The sequence below is a fragment of the Syzygium oleosum genome, unplaced genomic scaffold, assembly GCF_021117445.2.
Source record: "Syzygium oleosum isolate NSW1041296 unplaced genomic scaffold, Sole_v2.1 Sole_v2.34, whole genome shotgun sequence".
Classification (NCBI taxonomy): Eukaryota; Viridiplantae; Streptophyta; class Magnoliopsida; order Myrtales; family Myrtaceae; genus Syzygium; species Syzygium oleosum.
In genome coordinates this window covers 3,016,370-3,032,708 of record NW_026607518.1, presented here as the reverse complement: position 1 = coordinate 3,032,708, position 16,339 = coordinate 3,016,370, and the positions used below count along the sequence as shown (strand labels likewise).

Here is a 16,339-nt window from a genome sequence, read left to right as displayed (position 1 = left end):
ATGGTGTTTACATGCTTTGGTCCAATATTTACACTGATAACAAAAACTGGGAAAGTGTAAGCCTTATGCGGTAGGTAATGAAGTTCAGAGGCGAGAAGAAGCTTCCAGGCTGCAGTGTTGTAGAAGTTGATGGTGAAGTTCATGAGTTTTTTTGTTGGAGATAACTCCCACCAAATGTATAGCGAAATTTAAGTGATGCTGGGCGAGATCTTCAGGGGGCTGAGATTATAAGGGTACATGGCTAACACGAACCCGGTTTTGTTCGATATAGAAGAAGAAGAGAAAGAGAATGCTCTGTCTCTAAACAGTGAGGAGATTGCCGCTGCATTTGGTTTGATCTGATTGAACGAAGACGTTCCTATAAGAATTGTTAAAAACCTTAGGATCTGCTGGGATTGTCATGAGTTTTCGAAAATGGTTTCTCGAACTTTTGATAGGGAAATTGTAGTGGGGGACAATAACAGGCTTCACCATTTCATAGCTGGTGGGTGCTCTTGCAGGGATTTTTGGTGAGAATTAACAGTTCAGTTGTACAAATTATTTTTTTGCAGTGTATCTTCACATGCATTGTTTGTCCATGGGATATTTACAGAAAAACATGTCTGGAGGCAAATGTTGTGAGCTTTGTACTGACAATCCATGAATCCAAATTAGTGTGTTCTACCATCACATATCCTGCCCATGGATTTGCAAGCAAAAGACTATTCATTTGTCCTTGAGCTCAGTGCTATTGACCCAGTAAACCAGGTGAATGCTGCCTATTCAGTTTCACTTTAAAGGCAGTGGCTTCATAAAGCTGTCCTAGTCTTGTGGATTGCGAAGCAGAGAACAAGAACAATATGATCATGGAGTCGACAGATGAACCAAGATAACTGGGGTTCAATGTCCAATCACAAGGCTTAGCAAGAAATGAATTTCATTTTCACCGCGTAATTGGCATGTTTTACGCACCCTCAAAGCTGTCAACAACCACTACCTCTGCATCTTTCAATGGAAATTCCAATTTATGTTCTTTACGATATGCTTTAAAGAAGAACTAAATGGCTCTTACCTGTTAAATCCATCAAAAGATTATGGAAGTTCAAAGATGACAAGCCGTACAGGTTACATAATTTCAATGGTATCTTCCATCAGACAGCATTTCCGAAACAATCATACATTTAGGCTGAAGAAAAAGGAGTTAGATCCATGACTTCAACTTCCACTCAAGATTTGAACATGCAATATCTTGTAGACTATGTGGTATTAACAAGGTGGATACTGGTTAACTATAGGCAAGCACAGTAATCTTTCCCTGCTGAATAACTCAGATGGAAAGAGAAAACTTGGTTGTCTTCTCACTGATTGTGGCAATTAAATGCTGGTAAACCCGGTGGATTTCTTTAGTACAACAGATTTTTCATGGTTATATGGATTTTTTTCCTTTATTACCCAGTTTTTTTAGAATAAGTAAAACAACATTATCTCATTTCAATATAGGATAAGTAAAACATTATATTATATTAATGACTAAATTTCAAAATCTCCGCATGGTTACCTAACAAATATCCTGCTTTTATGATCACATATCCTCATCTTTGAAATTCATATCCATATTCTCTATTAAAAATAGTCCGAATCTATAAGCAAGTAAAAAATTAAACAAGACTACATTGGACTTATCCCCAGAAATTCCATAAGTTGGGGATAGAATTCAAGAAGTTCCCACGGAAAAAGACATCTGTATTAGCGACAAATAACGGGTTGCTTTGGAGAAATAGGTTGAATTTCTAGAAATAGAAGAGCAACTCACGGTATCAGTGTCTCAAGGTGGATTAGAGACAACTGAAGTGAGTTTCTTCTTCAAACATCTCCAAAAGTGGGAAAGGGAAAATGGACACGGTTTCGGTTTGACACTTGGTGTAGGTATCCACCTCTCAGAGATCGTTTCCTGGACCTTTTACTGTTCCTGGGAACAAGGAGGTCCTTGTGTTTGAATTACCGGTCCATTGATAGGAGAATCACTTTGGAAGTTGAATTTTCGAGACGAGCCCATGACCTGGAACTCAAAACTTTTGCTAGTGTTTTCTGATTTGCTGTATAATTCAAAGATTTCTCTCAATTCTGCTGATTCTTTGCGTTGGCATAGTTGTGAACATGGAACTTCTTCTGTAAAATTTCATTGCAGTTTGTTAGTATAGAAATTTGATGAAGCCAGAGAGGAGTTTCCTTGGAGAGTTGGACAGTGAAAGCACCGACTATTTATGTGTTTATTTTTTGTTGCTTGGAAAGCAACTTGGAACGTACTCTCAACACAATAAGATTTGCATTAGAGGCAATCACTCTGTTTATTTTGCCAAGCATTGATCAGGACTAATTCAGCATCTGCAATTTCTTCCTCCATTATTTCTTGTCAACATGAAATTTGTCTTTAGATGTCTGGATTTACCAAATAGTTCTATTGAGGAGAAATCTTTTACGAATGAGGAACATTGGTAGGATACGTTTTCGTTCTATAGATATTCTTGTTTTGCTGAGCTACTGCTGTCTGGTCTTTCATTTGCAGCTTTCATCTTTTGCCAGACTGGTACAGACATTTCTCACGAGCATAATGAGCTCTAAACACAATTCAGCAAAAATTTAACTATTCTGTCCTAGCTACTAACTTCTGCTTTTGGGAAGAACCTGAACCTTACTATGTCCATATTACAGGTCAATTTTGTGTCAGTCGTCTGAACTTGTTTAATCACCATATGGAACTGTACATAAGAGCAACTAAAACAAGGGCTTATTCAATTAGGGATTGAAGAGTTCCTGTCCAAAGCTGATAAGGCCTTTATGTCGAAAAGCTGCATTTAATTATAATTATTCAACAAATCGAATGCCAAATGTTGATGTCTTCCACTTTATTGATGAGAGAAGGCAATGCAAATGGAGGTCCACTGCACATCCCTCACAGGAAGACAAACACTTAGCAACAATTCTCTATAGCAATATAGGGGCACCGTTGCAATTGGTGGGGGGCTTTATAATCCTCTGAAGCACCTCTATCCTTGATTTCTGGATATTGTGGCTGCACATGTCGACATGTTTTCCCAGTCCTTCAACCGCCTTCACGAAATCTCTCAGCTTTTTCTTGATGTCTGCTATTCCGAGCTTTACTGCTTCTGCTCCCTCCTCAATCGGAAAATCAGCTTTCTGCAAAAGCCTCTTGGTCTGTACCTCCAAAGGGTCAACCATGCTTCTGATTTTGTTAAGGAGCTTGAGAGCAACAAAGGTACCGGTCTGCAGAGCTTTTAGTTGTAAGAAATTATTCATGTAAATCATGATGACTTCTCTTGCAGAGTTTCTTGCATTTTGGAATCATAGACATTGTTCGCATCGTTATAGCTACATAAAAATCAAGCCAGCCTCGCGATGTTCATTATGTTAATTGCGAGGACTTCTAGGGAAAAGTATGGATGTTGACTTGGTTTGACGAAATTACGGGGATCGTCACTGTAATTACAGAAAGGGAGGAAAAAGGTTTGTAGTACTCACTTGCATTGAGGTGATCACCTCCTCCCATCCCTTCAGTTCATTTTCATAAATCTTCCAAAGGGAGTCAATCCACTTGCCAATGGCATCCATGGGAATGGCGGTTGCAGCCGCTAGGGCGGCAGTGACTGGAGTAGCAGCCACAGCTGGAGTCATGACCGACCAGATCAGAATGGCTGCGAAAATTGCAACCAGTATCATGGTTGAGATTTTCTTCCACGTCTGTATGGTCTTGAGCTTCTTCTCAATCTCATTTTTCTTGATCCGCAACTTCTTGAGCATGGACTTCTGTTGCTTGTGAATCGTCTGAAAGATCACGAAGAACTCTTTGGGGAAAGGGTCTCTGGTCTCCTTGAATTTTGTCAGTTCCTCCAAGATCTTTGAGTAACTAAATTTATCCAAGGTCTCTGCATCAGTTCCTCGTGAAACAGAAAATGCATGCATATTCCTCACCAACTTAAACCTTATAATGTTAGGCTATCAAACTCTAGAAATCAACTCTATCTCATTGGCACGTTAGATATGAAGTTGAATGCAAATGCATAGAGAAATTAGTGGAGATTGAATGACTTAGCCAATAAATGAAAATAGTGGCCAGCAAGAACCAATATACTAGGATGCGTGTGCTCGAAATGAAGTTCCTTGAGAAGTGAGATACATGTACCTGCAACACCCCTCCCCATCTTCTTCTTTGAAGCAATGAAGCGAAGCGATAAACAGCAAATGGGCATCGCGCGCAGGCTTCAAGCAATTCTCAAGGGCAGCACAGAAACCGAGGGTGTGCAAGCTATCCTTGAAGTAGCACTCAACAAGCTCGAACAGCTCTTGATTTCTCCAGATGTCTTTCTTGCTATCCAAGATGACCTTGACCACTTCCTGGTTCATCTCCAAGAGGCACTCCGTTATCTCTTTCAGAGAATCCAGTGAGAGAGCTTGGACATCAACCCCGGAAGCAAGAGTGCTGAGGACTTGGTTCGTCCTCACTTGGAGGTTAGCATCGAAGGTTCGCAAATCCGGGTTGGACTCGCACGCTGCGCCGTACGAGCTGATGAGTTCCTTTGGGTACTGGACTTTGGCTATTGAATTGGCGCCTGTTGATGAGGGAACCGCTGGAGGGTTTCTTCTGGTGTTGGAGTTTGCCATTGACCTTCAGGTGAGATCATGAGGTTAAGAAAAGAGAGCGCGAGTACGCTAAAAGGAAAAAAAATGAAGCGGTCACAGAAGTTTATGTCCCTAAGAGAACTTCAGAGCATGCAAAAAGGAAATTGAAAGGAAGAGTATGGGAAAGAAATCCGAATTATGTCAGAAGATGGTCGTCGCATGTCCCAAAAGTTAAACTAATACAAAAGCAATGATACGAGACCATGCTAAATAGAATAGGAATGAAATAACCACTACAGGCCCAAAACAAGCAATCATATAGAGACTCAAAACCAGAACATGAAACTCTAATTCGAGAACCGAGTCTTTCGAGGTTGACGAACGTTGCCAATCACAATGCATGGTTTATGTGTCACATGTGGTGTGAAGGACAAGAATTAGATAATTTTGATGAGATTCACTCCATTCTCACATGGATAAGAGACATTTTATACAAGAAAATATCATACGAGTCTGATTTAATACTGGGGTTACTATTGGTTTAATAAGCAAAAAAGCACATATATTCACTAAATGACTTGAGTAATAAGATTACCAATATCCATGTCCTATACTTAAGTAGCAAAAAGGACGTGGAATTCACAAATTTTTTTTTTGTTTAAGAGCAATTACTTAGCGGTAATAAATAAAGGGTCCACTGAAAAATTAAAAGTTTTATGTTGATCGGTTTGAGAAAAAGAGAAAAATCATAACGGAATTTTTCGAAGTTCAATGAAAAAAAGAGTTCATCGATTGAGAAATCCAAACAATAAAAAATGTAAGATGACTTAAGAGATTTAGTACACCTTTTCTTTTTCCCTATTATAAATACGGAAAAATATATTTTTGTATCCAATTTTTTGGATCGGATAGCACTTTAACAAAAAGGTGGGAACTTTCACACAAGGCATGACTGCTTAAAGAGGTGAAACTAGTCTTCATAATTGAGGAAAATGTCATACAAAAAATCTCTAGAGTTATTATCATCATGTAATTAAGAAGACCACCGCTTCTCACAAAATTACCATTTGGAATGTTCATCCAACCCCAAGAACAATTCAATTCTCACTTGGCGAAGTGACATGCGCATCCACCGACCACCATACTCCGGTAACCAAGCCGGCTAAACGTAAACTCAGATGGAAAAACGAATTGAATGAAATCTATACGATGTTCAATATGAATGTTCATTATCTTCGGGTCACACATAACAATGGGCAGCCGAGCAGAAGGGTCCGCCTCTTGCCTATGTATCAGGCAATTTTCTAGTGCTTAGATCATGAAGATGCCCCAAAAGAAATCATTTCTAGGGTCTCTCCAAGAGTCATCCTATCGAAATGGGCTAATACATACATTATTAACCACAACAAGGGAGTTCTATGAGTTAGGGTTTAAGTGATAATCAAGTGTGGTCATGAATTTTTTGAAATCATGAGGGCCTTCTCATATACCTAGCCTGCGTGATAATCAACAGAAAGTTAAGATACCACAATCTGTACAAGATCTAAAATCATAATAGGAATACAATCCAACAAGCAAGATTGCTAACTCTTTTTGCACCATTGAATATAAGTTGGATTTTTCCTTACCTGGATGAGCTGCTTCTTGCAATTGACTGCTACGGGAGACAGAAGTTGGAAAAGAGAGAGAGAGGCAGAGGGCAAGATAGCTTGTTGAATGTTATGGAGATGAAGCACCCTCTCATGTGAGTTTTATAGATTTGAGGATTTGAGGATGAACTTGATCCCAACCATATAGATTGCGTGCGAAAGAAGCTAAATCTTGGGCATAGTTACCGAGAATGCTCATGCAATTACCGAGAATGCTCATGCCAGATTAGCATTTCCTATTCTCAGAAGATACCAAGAAGCTAGGTTTAGAGATGAGCCGTCAATCAGGCCGTTCCAAATCACATTTGTACAGAGATTTGTAATGCAAATTACTTTATGAGACAGACATTATGATATTTCCGTATTTATCATATTATAAAAGCCTAGATATAATGCGGATTGCCACTTTAGTTATCGGATCCTTGCCAGTATAAAACCTTGGCAACTGATTTTCCTTTTGTGTTAACTGGATTGTGTTAGAGATAGAATATGTTGAATTGTATTATACCTCCTTTTATTTTTCCTAGAGAGATTACTCCTTACACCTTATAGGTAATTATGCTGTGCATCTTGTATTTTCCTAAATTAGAATTTAGCATGTTATATCTTATCAAAAGGAAAGGTTATGTTTATGAACCAACATGCTTTTTCCTTGTTTTAAATAGTTTTCCTATTTCTCTCTTTTTCCCAATACCTGTGGTTTTTGCTTTAGCAGTTCAAAGTTATTAAGGAGACTCTGTAGCTCCTCCAGCAAGAGGGCATTTATGGCGAGATGTGAACTCCGCCGAGCAGTGGCGGCGGCTTGACAGGTTGACGATGATGTGTGCGGCTGTGCGTGATGGTGGATCGTCTGGTGTGGTGGTGTTTTGCCCACTGAAGACACTGAATTTCAGACCATGAAGTAGAGGTTGATAAAAAGGGACGAGTGCTAGACATTTCACATGGAGAAAAAATGATTTGATAAAGGGAGAGAGAGCAAAATCATGTAAAAATGGAAAAACCCATGAGCAAAATCACGTGTCATCTGAAAATTATAATCTTTTGAAAAATTAACTATACATATAAGTGATTGAAAGGATCATCGTTCAATGTCATATGTCTGGGCAGCAGCTCCAATGTTGCCACGCAGAATAACCTTTTCATTACATTTGGTCATGGAGATGGTTCCCCCCTTCGGTCATTTTTGTTGGTTATCGTGATACACTACTACATGTATAACTAGAACATACAGTCATGAGTAGTAAATAAATATCATCCTAGTAATCTTGGATCAAGTGAAACATCAAATCAATGTGAAATGGCTCGGATCATATGTGAGAGAACGAGAAAGCTATGCAGTCAAAAATAGGGCTGATCGGTTCCTGGTCCGGTCTTATTCAAAGGTGGAACCGGGAATTAGATCCGGAGGACCGATCCAATGAAACCGGTCACTTAGGGTTTAATTCACATTTTACTAATTTTTTTGAAGAAAAAAAAGTATATGTAATCTGTTCGGTCCGGTCGGTCCGGTTTAGTCTGATTCTCTCTTGGAATTGGGAACTGGATCGCCTGGACACCAGTTCCACTTTTAGGAACCGGGAATCGGACCAACCGATCGGTTCGGTCCAGTTTAGGCGGTTCTCAATTTGGGCGGTCTGCTTTGTATACCCCTAATAAAAAAGAACATTACCTCCACCATTTTCAACAGACGAGTTAACCTCAATGCCATCGTTTATGGTTTTTAGAGAACACGGAAGCAGAAAGAAATTAGCCGTCCTTGATCATTCTCTCTTGACTTTCATGTCCAAGCAATTAGCATCTTAAAAGTGGATAACCACCATTGATTGGGACGTCGGAGGATTTTCAATTAGGAACTAGAGTTCACCCATTGCATCCCACTACCTCCTAGGGGTGTAAATGGTTTGGTTCAATTCGGTTTTTTTGAAAAATAGAACCGAATCTCGCTCAAACTGAATATGAACTGAACTGAAAAATCGATTTTTTTGTTTTTTTGCTTTTTATTCAAACAAGGTCTCTTCTTTTTCATGCCTTTCATTTTTTTATTTTCTAGCAAAGTAAAAACAGGAAAAAAAAAGTGCTTTGCTTCTTCCATCTTCTTCCCCCTAGCGTTCGCCGGAAGATTCTAGCCAGTGCCTAATCTTTCTGGGGGTCTTCGCAGCCTCTCGATCTCGGTCTTAGATAATGTTTTTGACTTATATTCGTCGAGTTCTTGTCTGTTTTTCGTTTGATCGAAGATGTCGACTTCTCGCGCTGTTGATTCCTCATTTCTGAGCCCCTGGCTTCTGTTGGGCTGGCTGCGAAAATCTATAGAGTTTGAGAATTTGTGGATTTGAGTGAAATTGAGCGAAGCGGTTTTGTGGGGTCGTAGCTGTGTTGCAGCCAGATCTGGAATTTTTTTGAAGCAGCGATGCAGGAGCTGGCCGATCACAGTCATGGCATATCGGTTCTTCAAGTCGTCATCGCCGTCCACCATGATCGTCACCAACACTCCTGCCGCCGATCTCGCCCTCACCAACCTCTCCTACAGCTAGGGTTGTAAACGGTTCAGTTCAGTTCGATTTTCTTGAAAAACTGAACTGAACCGAATTGTTAAGAAAGCACCCCTAAACCGAACTGAAACTCGCTCAAACCGAATTGGAACCGAATTGTTAAGGAAGTACCCCTGAACCAAACTGAAACTCGCTCAAACCGAATTGGAACCGAACTGAAAAACCGATTTGGTTCGGTTTGGTTCGGATCAGTTTTCGGTTTCTTCTTCTTCTTTTTCTTTTTCTTTTTTTGCTTTTTATTCATGGCTCGATTTTCTGTTTTTTCTTCTTCTTTTTTGCTTTTTATTCCTATGAAAATATTTTAGTCATTTACGCTATTCAACTATTTATAATTTCGATTAAGTATTGCTGAATCGCCATTTCGAATAAGATGAAAGTTAAATAATTCTTTTTAATATTTAACGACATTTATTTCCTAGATTTTATTCTTTAATGTCAAAATGTGAACATATTCATGATATTCTACGTAAGAGAATCATCGATCTTACAAATTAAAATAAGTTGAGTGATTGTAAATATATTACAAATTAAAAACTCATTATTTAAAATTGAAAAATGAAAAAACAAAATCACATATTTAAACTAGGTTCCGACCAAAAAAAAAAGTCGTGCTCAAGATTGGCTACGATCTTATAGTAATACCAGCACTGCATAAAATAGAGGCCAAATCTCATCAATCAGCCGAAGATATATTGCGATCCAGGCATATTGATAAACTCCAACCGAAGGCCTTGGAGCATAAAAATTGAATAACTAGCAGCGGCTAGATGGTAAAGGGCAAAAGGACACTATAAGTGCCATAACTTATGTACGGAGATCACTTTGGTGCCATAACTTTTTTTCGGATCACTTTGGTGCCAAGTCGGAGGAAAAACGGTCACTTAAGTGTCATAAGTTTTTTTTGGATCACTTCAGTACTAAAATTTTTGAAAAACGATCACTTAAGTGCTAAATTTTTTTAAAAACGATCATTTAAGTGCTAAAATTTTTGAAAAACGATCACTTAAGTGCCAATCTACAGCGAGCCTCTGGCGAGCCACGTCCCTAAAAATTAATAAAAAAAAATGCCACGTCGGATTTCCGGCGAAAAATTATGTACGGCACCGGAGTTGGCACTTAAGTGATCGTTTTTCAAAAATTTTAGCACTTAAGTGATCGTTTTTCAAAAATTTTAGCACTAAAGTGATCCAAAAAAAACTTATGGCACCAAAGTGAGCGCCGTACACAAGTTATGGCACTTGTAGTGTTCTTTTGCCGATGGTAAAGTAAAGCTTCAATGTCACTCTACATTTCTTAAGAAGTCAATATCGAATCTTTTGCATTAGAAAAAACATGGCTGACTGGTGATCAATCTCTCTCCAGGAGATCCGAGAAGACATGATCCCCAACACAATGCATCTAGTACAATCGTCCAAAGAAGCCGATGCATACTTAACAAGAAACGCGACCAAAATGACGAGCATCCACCATGAACATTAGAGTGGAACGGTGACAGCAAACAAAGGTTAAAACATCTAGTTTCTGGGAATAAGTAAAGTGGTGGGTATTCATAAATAGTTGTGATTGGATCATCTTTGGGGTCACTTAGAACAATACCAAACAAAAATCAAAATCCATTGCCTTGCCAATGAGGTACTTTCGTATCAGAACAGATGACAAATCAGCACCGAAATCATATTCTACAAAAAAGAATACAGAATCTCCGGTGCTCACTTGCTTTCTTTACACATCAAGGAGATGACTACTTCTCTTTTGTTCGTCAATCATAAAGGGAAACCAATATCGAGTTCAGCTCCGCGGTCACAGTTGACAACTCTACATTAAATTCACAATAAAAATGAGAATTAAAGTATCTATTGCAATAGTAAAGGATATAAAATATTTCATGATAATTTTTTCTCACCTGACTCAAAATTTTCGAGTTCTTCTAAGTCCTCCTCAATCGAAAGTGAAAGTGGTGCGGATCGTAGCCAATCTTGAGCACATATAAGAGCCTCCACCATGCTTGGGGTCAAGGAGCTACAAAACACGTCAAGTACTTATCTAATTCGGATAAGTCTAAATATCTCAAGCAATGGAAGAGAGGATAAGATATCTCGAAGAATTGACTTTCTACCAATTTAAGATATCAAAGTCGGCACTATAACGTTCACATCTTTCTTCCAAATACTTATCTAATTCGGATTTTTCTTCCAAATATTCTTGTCCTGTTTGGCTAAGATACATTACAGTCATAATGTCCGCACCAACCACAGGAGACATTGGCACATTCATTGTCCTTGTACCCTTTGACCTCAAATTGCTTTGGGGGCATATACCGATGCGGTATTGCTCGAACAATGACGTTAGAGATGATGTTACTTTATCTCATAAAGTTTCCGCCCGCTTGCTTTCATAAACTTGATTAATCATCCATTTCACATACTCCCACTTATGTCAAGGGTCAAGTATGCATCCAATGAACCATGTTAGATTGATGTTGTTCACATTGCCAAAATACTTATTGAATTTGGTCTTCATTCTCTTGGTCATTTCTTGCAAACTCCTATCCTCATTCACACAATATATATCAATCATCATAAAAATCCCATAGACATCTTTCGCCATATCATTACTAGTGACATAAGAACAACCCGGTACCTTTAAAGTTGTATCGTAAAACAACTTCAAGAAAGGAAGAAATTGATGGGCATATTCCCAATCATCACTAGTAGGCAACCCCCTCACCTTGGAAAGCTCTTCAAAAAATTTGCTATCCCGAATATCTAGTAAGATAAAAGCCTTTTGAAACTTCAAAGCCGCTTCCAACATTAGGTACGTTGAGTTCCAATGAGTCTCCACATCCAAACATACAAGACTCTTGGACTCGATATTTTCTAGCTCAATGCACTCCTTAAACCGTTGCAACCTCGCAGGAGAAGACCTCACATAACGTACAACTGAGCGTATTCTAACAATGGAATCATCTATATCTTTCAAACCCTCTCTCACAATCAAACTCAATATGTGAGCACAACATCTTACATGGAGTAACTCACCCGACAAAATTAGAGTGTTCCAAGAGTGGAGTCTTTTTTTCAAGTATTGAACTCCCAAGTCATTTGAGCTCGCATTATCCACGATGATAGAAAAAATGTTTTTAATCCCCCAACCAATCAAGTATTTTTTCACCGCTTTTCCTATAATCTCAGCAGAATGTCCCGGGATTTGACAAAAATTCAAGATTTTCTTTTGCAACTTCCAATCACCATCTACAAAATGAGCAGTGAGACACATGTAACTCATATTTTGACAAGAAGTCCACGTGTCCACTGTGAGACAAACCCTTGGAGATGTATCGAAAAAATATTTTTTCAATTTGCATCTTTCCTCCAAGTATAACCTATAACAGTCCTCCCTCAATGTGTTCTTGAGGGGATTGAAAACTTCGGCAGGATCCTACTCACGAATTGCCGAAATGACTCATTTTTCACAAACTTAAAGGGTAATTCACCAATGATGAACATCGCTACTAGGTCTTTTCGACTAGTTTCTTGGTCAAATTTCCATGGACCAAATGACCTAGAACTACCAACCCCAACAAGTTGACCTGAGACACTTTTTTGCCTTTTCTCAACGTTCGCATATGGAAATTCCTTACATCTACCTAAATGATTACGCATCGCACTAGTCCCTCGAGAGGTAGAACAACCAATAATAGCCCCACAATATAAACATTTAGCTTTGTCTGGATTTTCTGTCCTTTTATAGTGTTCCCAAGCAGTAGATCTCATCCTCCTTCTATTTGTGCCACTAGATTCACTCATTGAAGTAGACATCTACCAATCTATGACAATTAAAACCTAAAATTATTATAATTCAAGTGGCTGTGTCAAGTTAACAAACTTTGTATCAAAAGCAAATACTTAATCCAAATAAAAGCATAATAGAAGGGGTAACCATTAAAGCACCAGGATAGAAGTTACTAAATAGTTATGATAAATGAACGCAAAGCAAACTAGTTCAACAGAACAAACAAACACAAGGATAGAGTCATGATGAGAAAAGAGAAATACCAAACGAACATGATGAATTATGAAAGTGACGGAATTACGTGCAAAAACAGATTGCGCATGCAAGAACACCTCTATTAAGCAAGTTTGATGGAATTGCTTTCCCACTTGGTCACAAATACCTTATAACATCCATGATCAATCCCATTAAGGAGTGGATTTCAGCAGCCTAGACATGAAACTCCCATATATGTCCTTTCATTGAAGGACATAAAAGATGTTTTCGTTAGGAAACAGAAATTAAACTTTTCCACGGATTCTTAATAGAAAATCAGATGACATAAGCCATATACTCATGCTTTGCTGATTCAAAGAAGTGGGAAGATACATGAAGTAGAATTCGAAATTCAAGCTGCAATGCAAATTCTGAAGGTAATTCTTTCCCCAAAAAAGTATTTGAATCCATTGCTGTTAGCAATCTTTGAAACACAAGGTAATATAGATTGCATATACCTCACTTCGCCTAAATCAGAACAAGTTAACATAAAATCTAGCTCCAAAACAGAGGAACAATTAAAACAAATGAAAACTATTGGCCACCCATATAACAAGAAGCAAGACACAGACGAAACCATTGTCCTCGAAAAAAAAATTCACAATCCGACTCGCAATCTCTAAACCACAAAAACCCTCACCAAGCGGACACAAGAACCATCACCGAAGATCAAGAAAACAGGGCAGAACAACAAACGCCCTCACACACGAAATGGTACTGTTGAAGAGTATACAAAGCCGAGATGTACACGAAGACAAAACTGCTGAAGCGAAACCAATCAAAGACTTGACCGAGAGAAGACAACTGAGAACTCACCGATGGGCGAGAAGCTGGTCCTGGGCCTCTCTGGGTTTGTCACGGCCGCGAATCAGCTTTGGAATTGTGCAACAAAATCGGAGCTTTGTCGAACCAGGATTGCAAAAGTACAGGACCAAAAGTACGCCAATACCTGCAGTCAGATCACTTTTCAATTCAGCGAAACAACAATTCGCTATTAAATAAGTATATGAAAATTAGAAGTAATTGAAAATGCCAACTGAAAGAGAGAAAGAAGCTACCACATGCCACGAGATATGAATCAGTATCATTTCAAAGAAAAAAAAATTAAGTAATGACGCATTTCTACTTCCAAAGAGAGCTGTCAATTTCTGATGGTCTCTCAAGACTAAAGCACAAATGCTCAAGAGACAACGCTTTCAACACAACTTGAAATACTTAAAGTACAATGCAGATCGACTTGAAGTTCTTGAACAGCAAAGTGACTCCACAAAAACTACAAGATGAACCCTCCCCAAAACAGTATGAGAAAAGGGTATAACACAGCGTAAAGTAACAAGAGAGATGGTGGTAAATGTAAACAGCACCAAAGACAAGGAGGCTATATAAGCAAAGGCACCTCTTAGTGGAAATTAGTTAATCAAACAACACGGGAAATGGGATCAAAACCAAAAAACCAGCGTCTCAATTTTCTGCTAACTTGAGAAGACATGCAAGCAAAGAATTTCGTCACTACACTAAAAAAAATTTCAAATTTGACAATCAAGACGCACAGTCGAATCCTACCTATCTCAGACTCAACTGTCAAATTATCTCGCTTACTTGACACTCGACAAAGTAGCATTTCGCCTCACTCCATTGAGAAGCACCCCTACACCTCAGAGTATACAACCATATCGGAGACGATCGAACGGCTCTACATCAGCGAGAACGTATCAAGAAGGAGGGGGCAATAGAAGGGCTTACTCGCTTGGAAGGGTCGGAGCAGAGGGAGTTGGAGATGCGGAGGTGGTCGATGTCGGGGCTCTGTACTTTTGCAGCTTCGGTGATGGGGATGATACCGCCGGTGCCCTTGCACCAAGAGCCGCCGCCGCCGACGGGGAACCGAGGAACGGAAAAGGAGGCAACCGGCACGAGATGGGGCACAGGTGACAGGGAGCTCCGTCCGGTCGTCAAAGACTCGGCGGCAAGCCGACGACACCTCGGTAACCCCGGAGGAATGAAAGCGCCGCGATGGAGTAAGAGTCACGGTGGTGAGGCTCGGTCGCGATCTCATCTCGGTAGGGCTTGGTCGCGCGGACCGGCGGAGGAAAACGCCCGGCTCGGGCCCGTGGTCCCGGCGGGAGCTGCGGCCGTCGGAGGCAGCGGCAGCGGCGGGGCCGAAGGGGGGAGTCACAAATTTCGGAGGCGAAGCGGCGAGGAGGAGAGGGAGAGGGAGAGAGGGAGATGCGAGCGCGAGAGAGGGCGACTGGGCGAGATAGGGCTTTTCCAGGGCTAAAACCGAAGTGTCTATTTCAGTTCGGATAGATCCGAATTGATCCGAACCGAACTGAAATAAACCAAATTGAAAAAAAAATGGTTAATTTTGATTATCCGAACCAAAATGCATGAAATTTTCGGTTCAGTTCGGTTCGTATCTCGGTTCGATTTTTCGGTTCGATTCTGACACCCCTACCTACAGCTACCCCTCCGATCTCCGCCACTTCGCCGTCCCAGGCACCAAGCTCCCCCTTAGCCTCCACCGGGGATTCCTTCGTCGTTCCCTCTCTCTCATATCCTTTTCTCACGAGTTACTTTCTTCGATCTTCGCTGTTGTCGATCCAAATTGAACCGAACTGAAATAAACCGAATTGAAAAAAAAATAATGATTAGTTTTGATTATCCAAATCGAAAACCGAACCGAATCGAACCGAAAATTCGGTTCATATCTCGGTTTGGTTTTTTGGTTCGGTTTTGACAATCGTACTATTGACGTGCAAGCTATCTAGGCCCTGGCCACTTGCACAGGTCGATTATAACTCCGTTCTGCATCTTATTTACCTCTGCATCTTATTTACCTTTCACCGATCTTACGTTGTATTTGAGAAAATAAGTTCAATTTTACTATTCTATTTAATTATATAAATTTGAAGGTACCTGATTTCTATTACAGTTTTAGTTATTAACAATAAAACTGCCACATTTTTAACGTCAAAGGTCACCCTACACTTTCCGTCTCTGTCTCTATCTCTTCTTCTTCACATGAGACAAGCTAGAGACAGTGAGTACCGAGTTCTAAGCAACAGAGCAAGGGAGAGATGGTTGTGGAAAGCAGAGCTTAGAGGAGGATTCAGTCTCTGTATCGTCATCTTTCACCACAAGCTTCTGATGCGAGCTCCCTTCTTCACCCATTTAGAATGCTCTCTCTCTCTCTCTCTCTCTCTCTCTCTCTCTCTCTCTCTGTGCATTTCTGCTTTTGTTTCTGTTTACGGAAAATGTTCGATGTAATTGGCGCTCAGTGATATCGTGAATTTTTTGTTTCTGGTGTTGATGATGAAGAATGTAGTGAGAGCTGAGCAATTAAGCCTTAGAGATGGTAGAGAAGGTGTGATAATCGGTGGTATGGTGTTGGACATTCATGCCCTCCCCCTCTCTCCTTCTACCCCCGGAACCACAATCCCTAGCAAAGTAAGTTTATTTTTCTTCGCTTATCTGTTTGTT

The 16,339-nt window shown here is 39.8% G+C and overlaps 2 protein-coding genes and 1 long non-coding RNA gene across 3 annotated transcripts; all 3 read right to left on the bottom strand.

Annotated features, from left to right (window-relative positions):
* Positions 1-2,884: 2,884 nt before the first annotated feature.
* On the bottom strand, positions 2,885-7,068 carry LOC130135539 (UPF0496 protein At4g34320-like). The gene is made up of 3 exons (XM_056305002.1): positions 6,961-7,068; positions 3,520-4,663; positions 2,885-3,195 (listed from the first exon to the last, which is right to left on the bottom strand). The coding sequence occupies exons 2-3, from the start codon at positions 3,958-3,960 to the stop codon at positions 2,965-2,967; spliced, it is 672 nt and encodes a 223-aa protein (XP_056160977.1). The 5' UTR covers positions 3,961-4,663; positions 6,961-7,068; the 3' UTR covers positions 2,885-2,964.
* LOC130135560 (UPF0496 protein At4g34320-like) lies at positions 4,129-4,659 on the bottom strand. Its single transcript, XM_056305023.1, has one exon. It carries the CDS (start codon positions 4,657-4,659, stop codon positions 4,129-4,131), a length of 531 nt encoding a protein of 176 aa, XP_056160998.1.
* A 6,132-nt stretch (positions 7,069-13,200) lies between the features above and the next one.
* On the bottom strand, positions 13,201-15,087 carry LOC130135540 (uncharacterized). The gene is made up of 2 exons (XR_008814857.1): positions 14,606-15,087; positions 13,201-13,811 (listed from the first exon to the last, which is right to left on the bottom strand). It is a non-coding gene; the product is annotated as an uncharacterized LOC130135540 (long non-coding RNA).
* Positions 15,088-16,339: the final 1,252 nt, after the last annotated feature.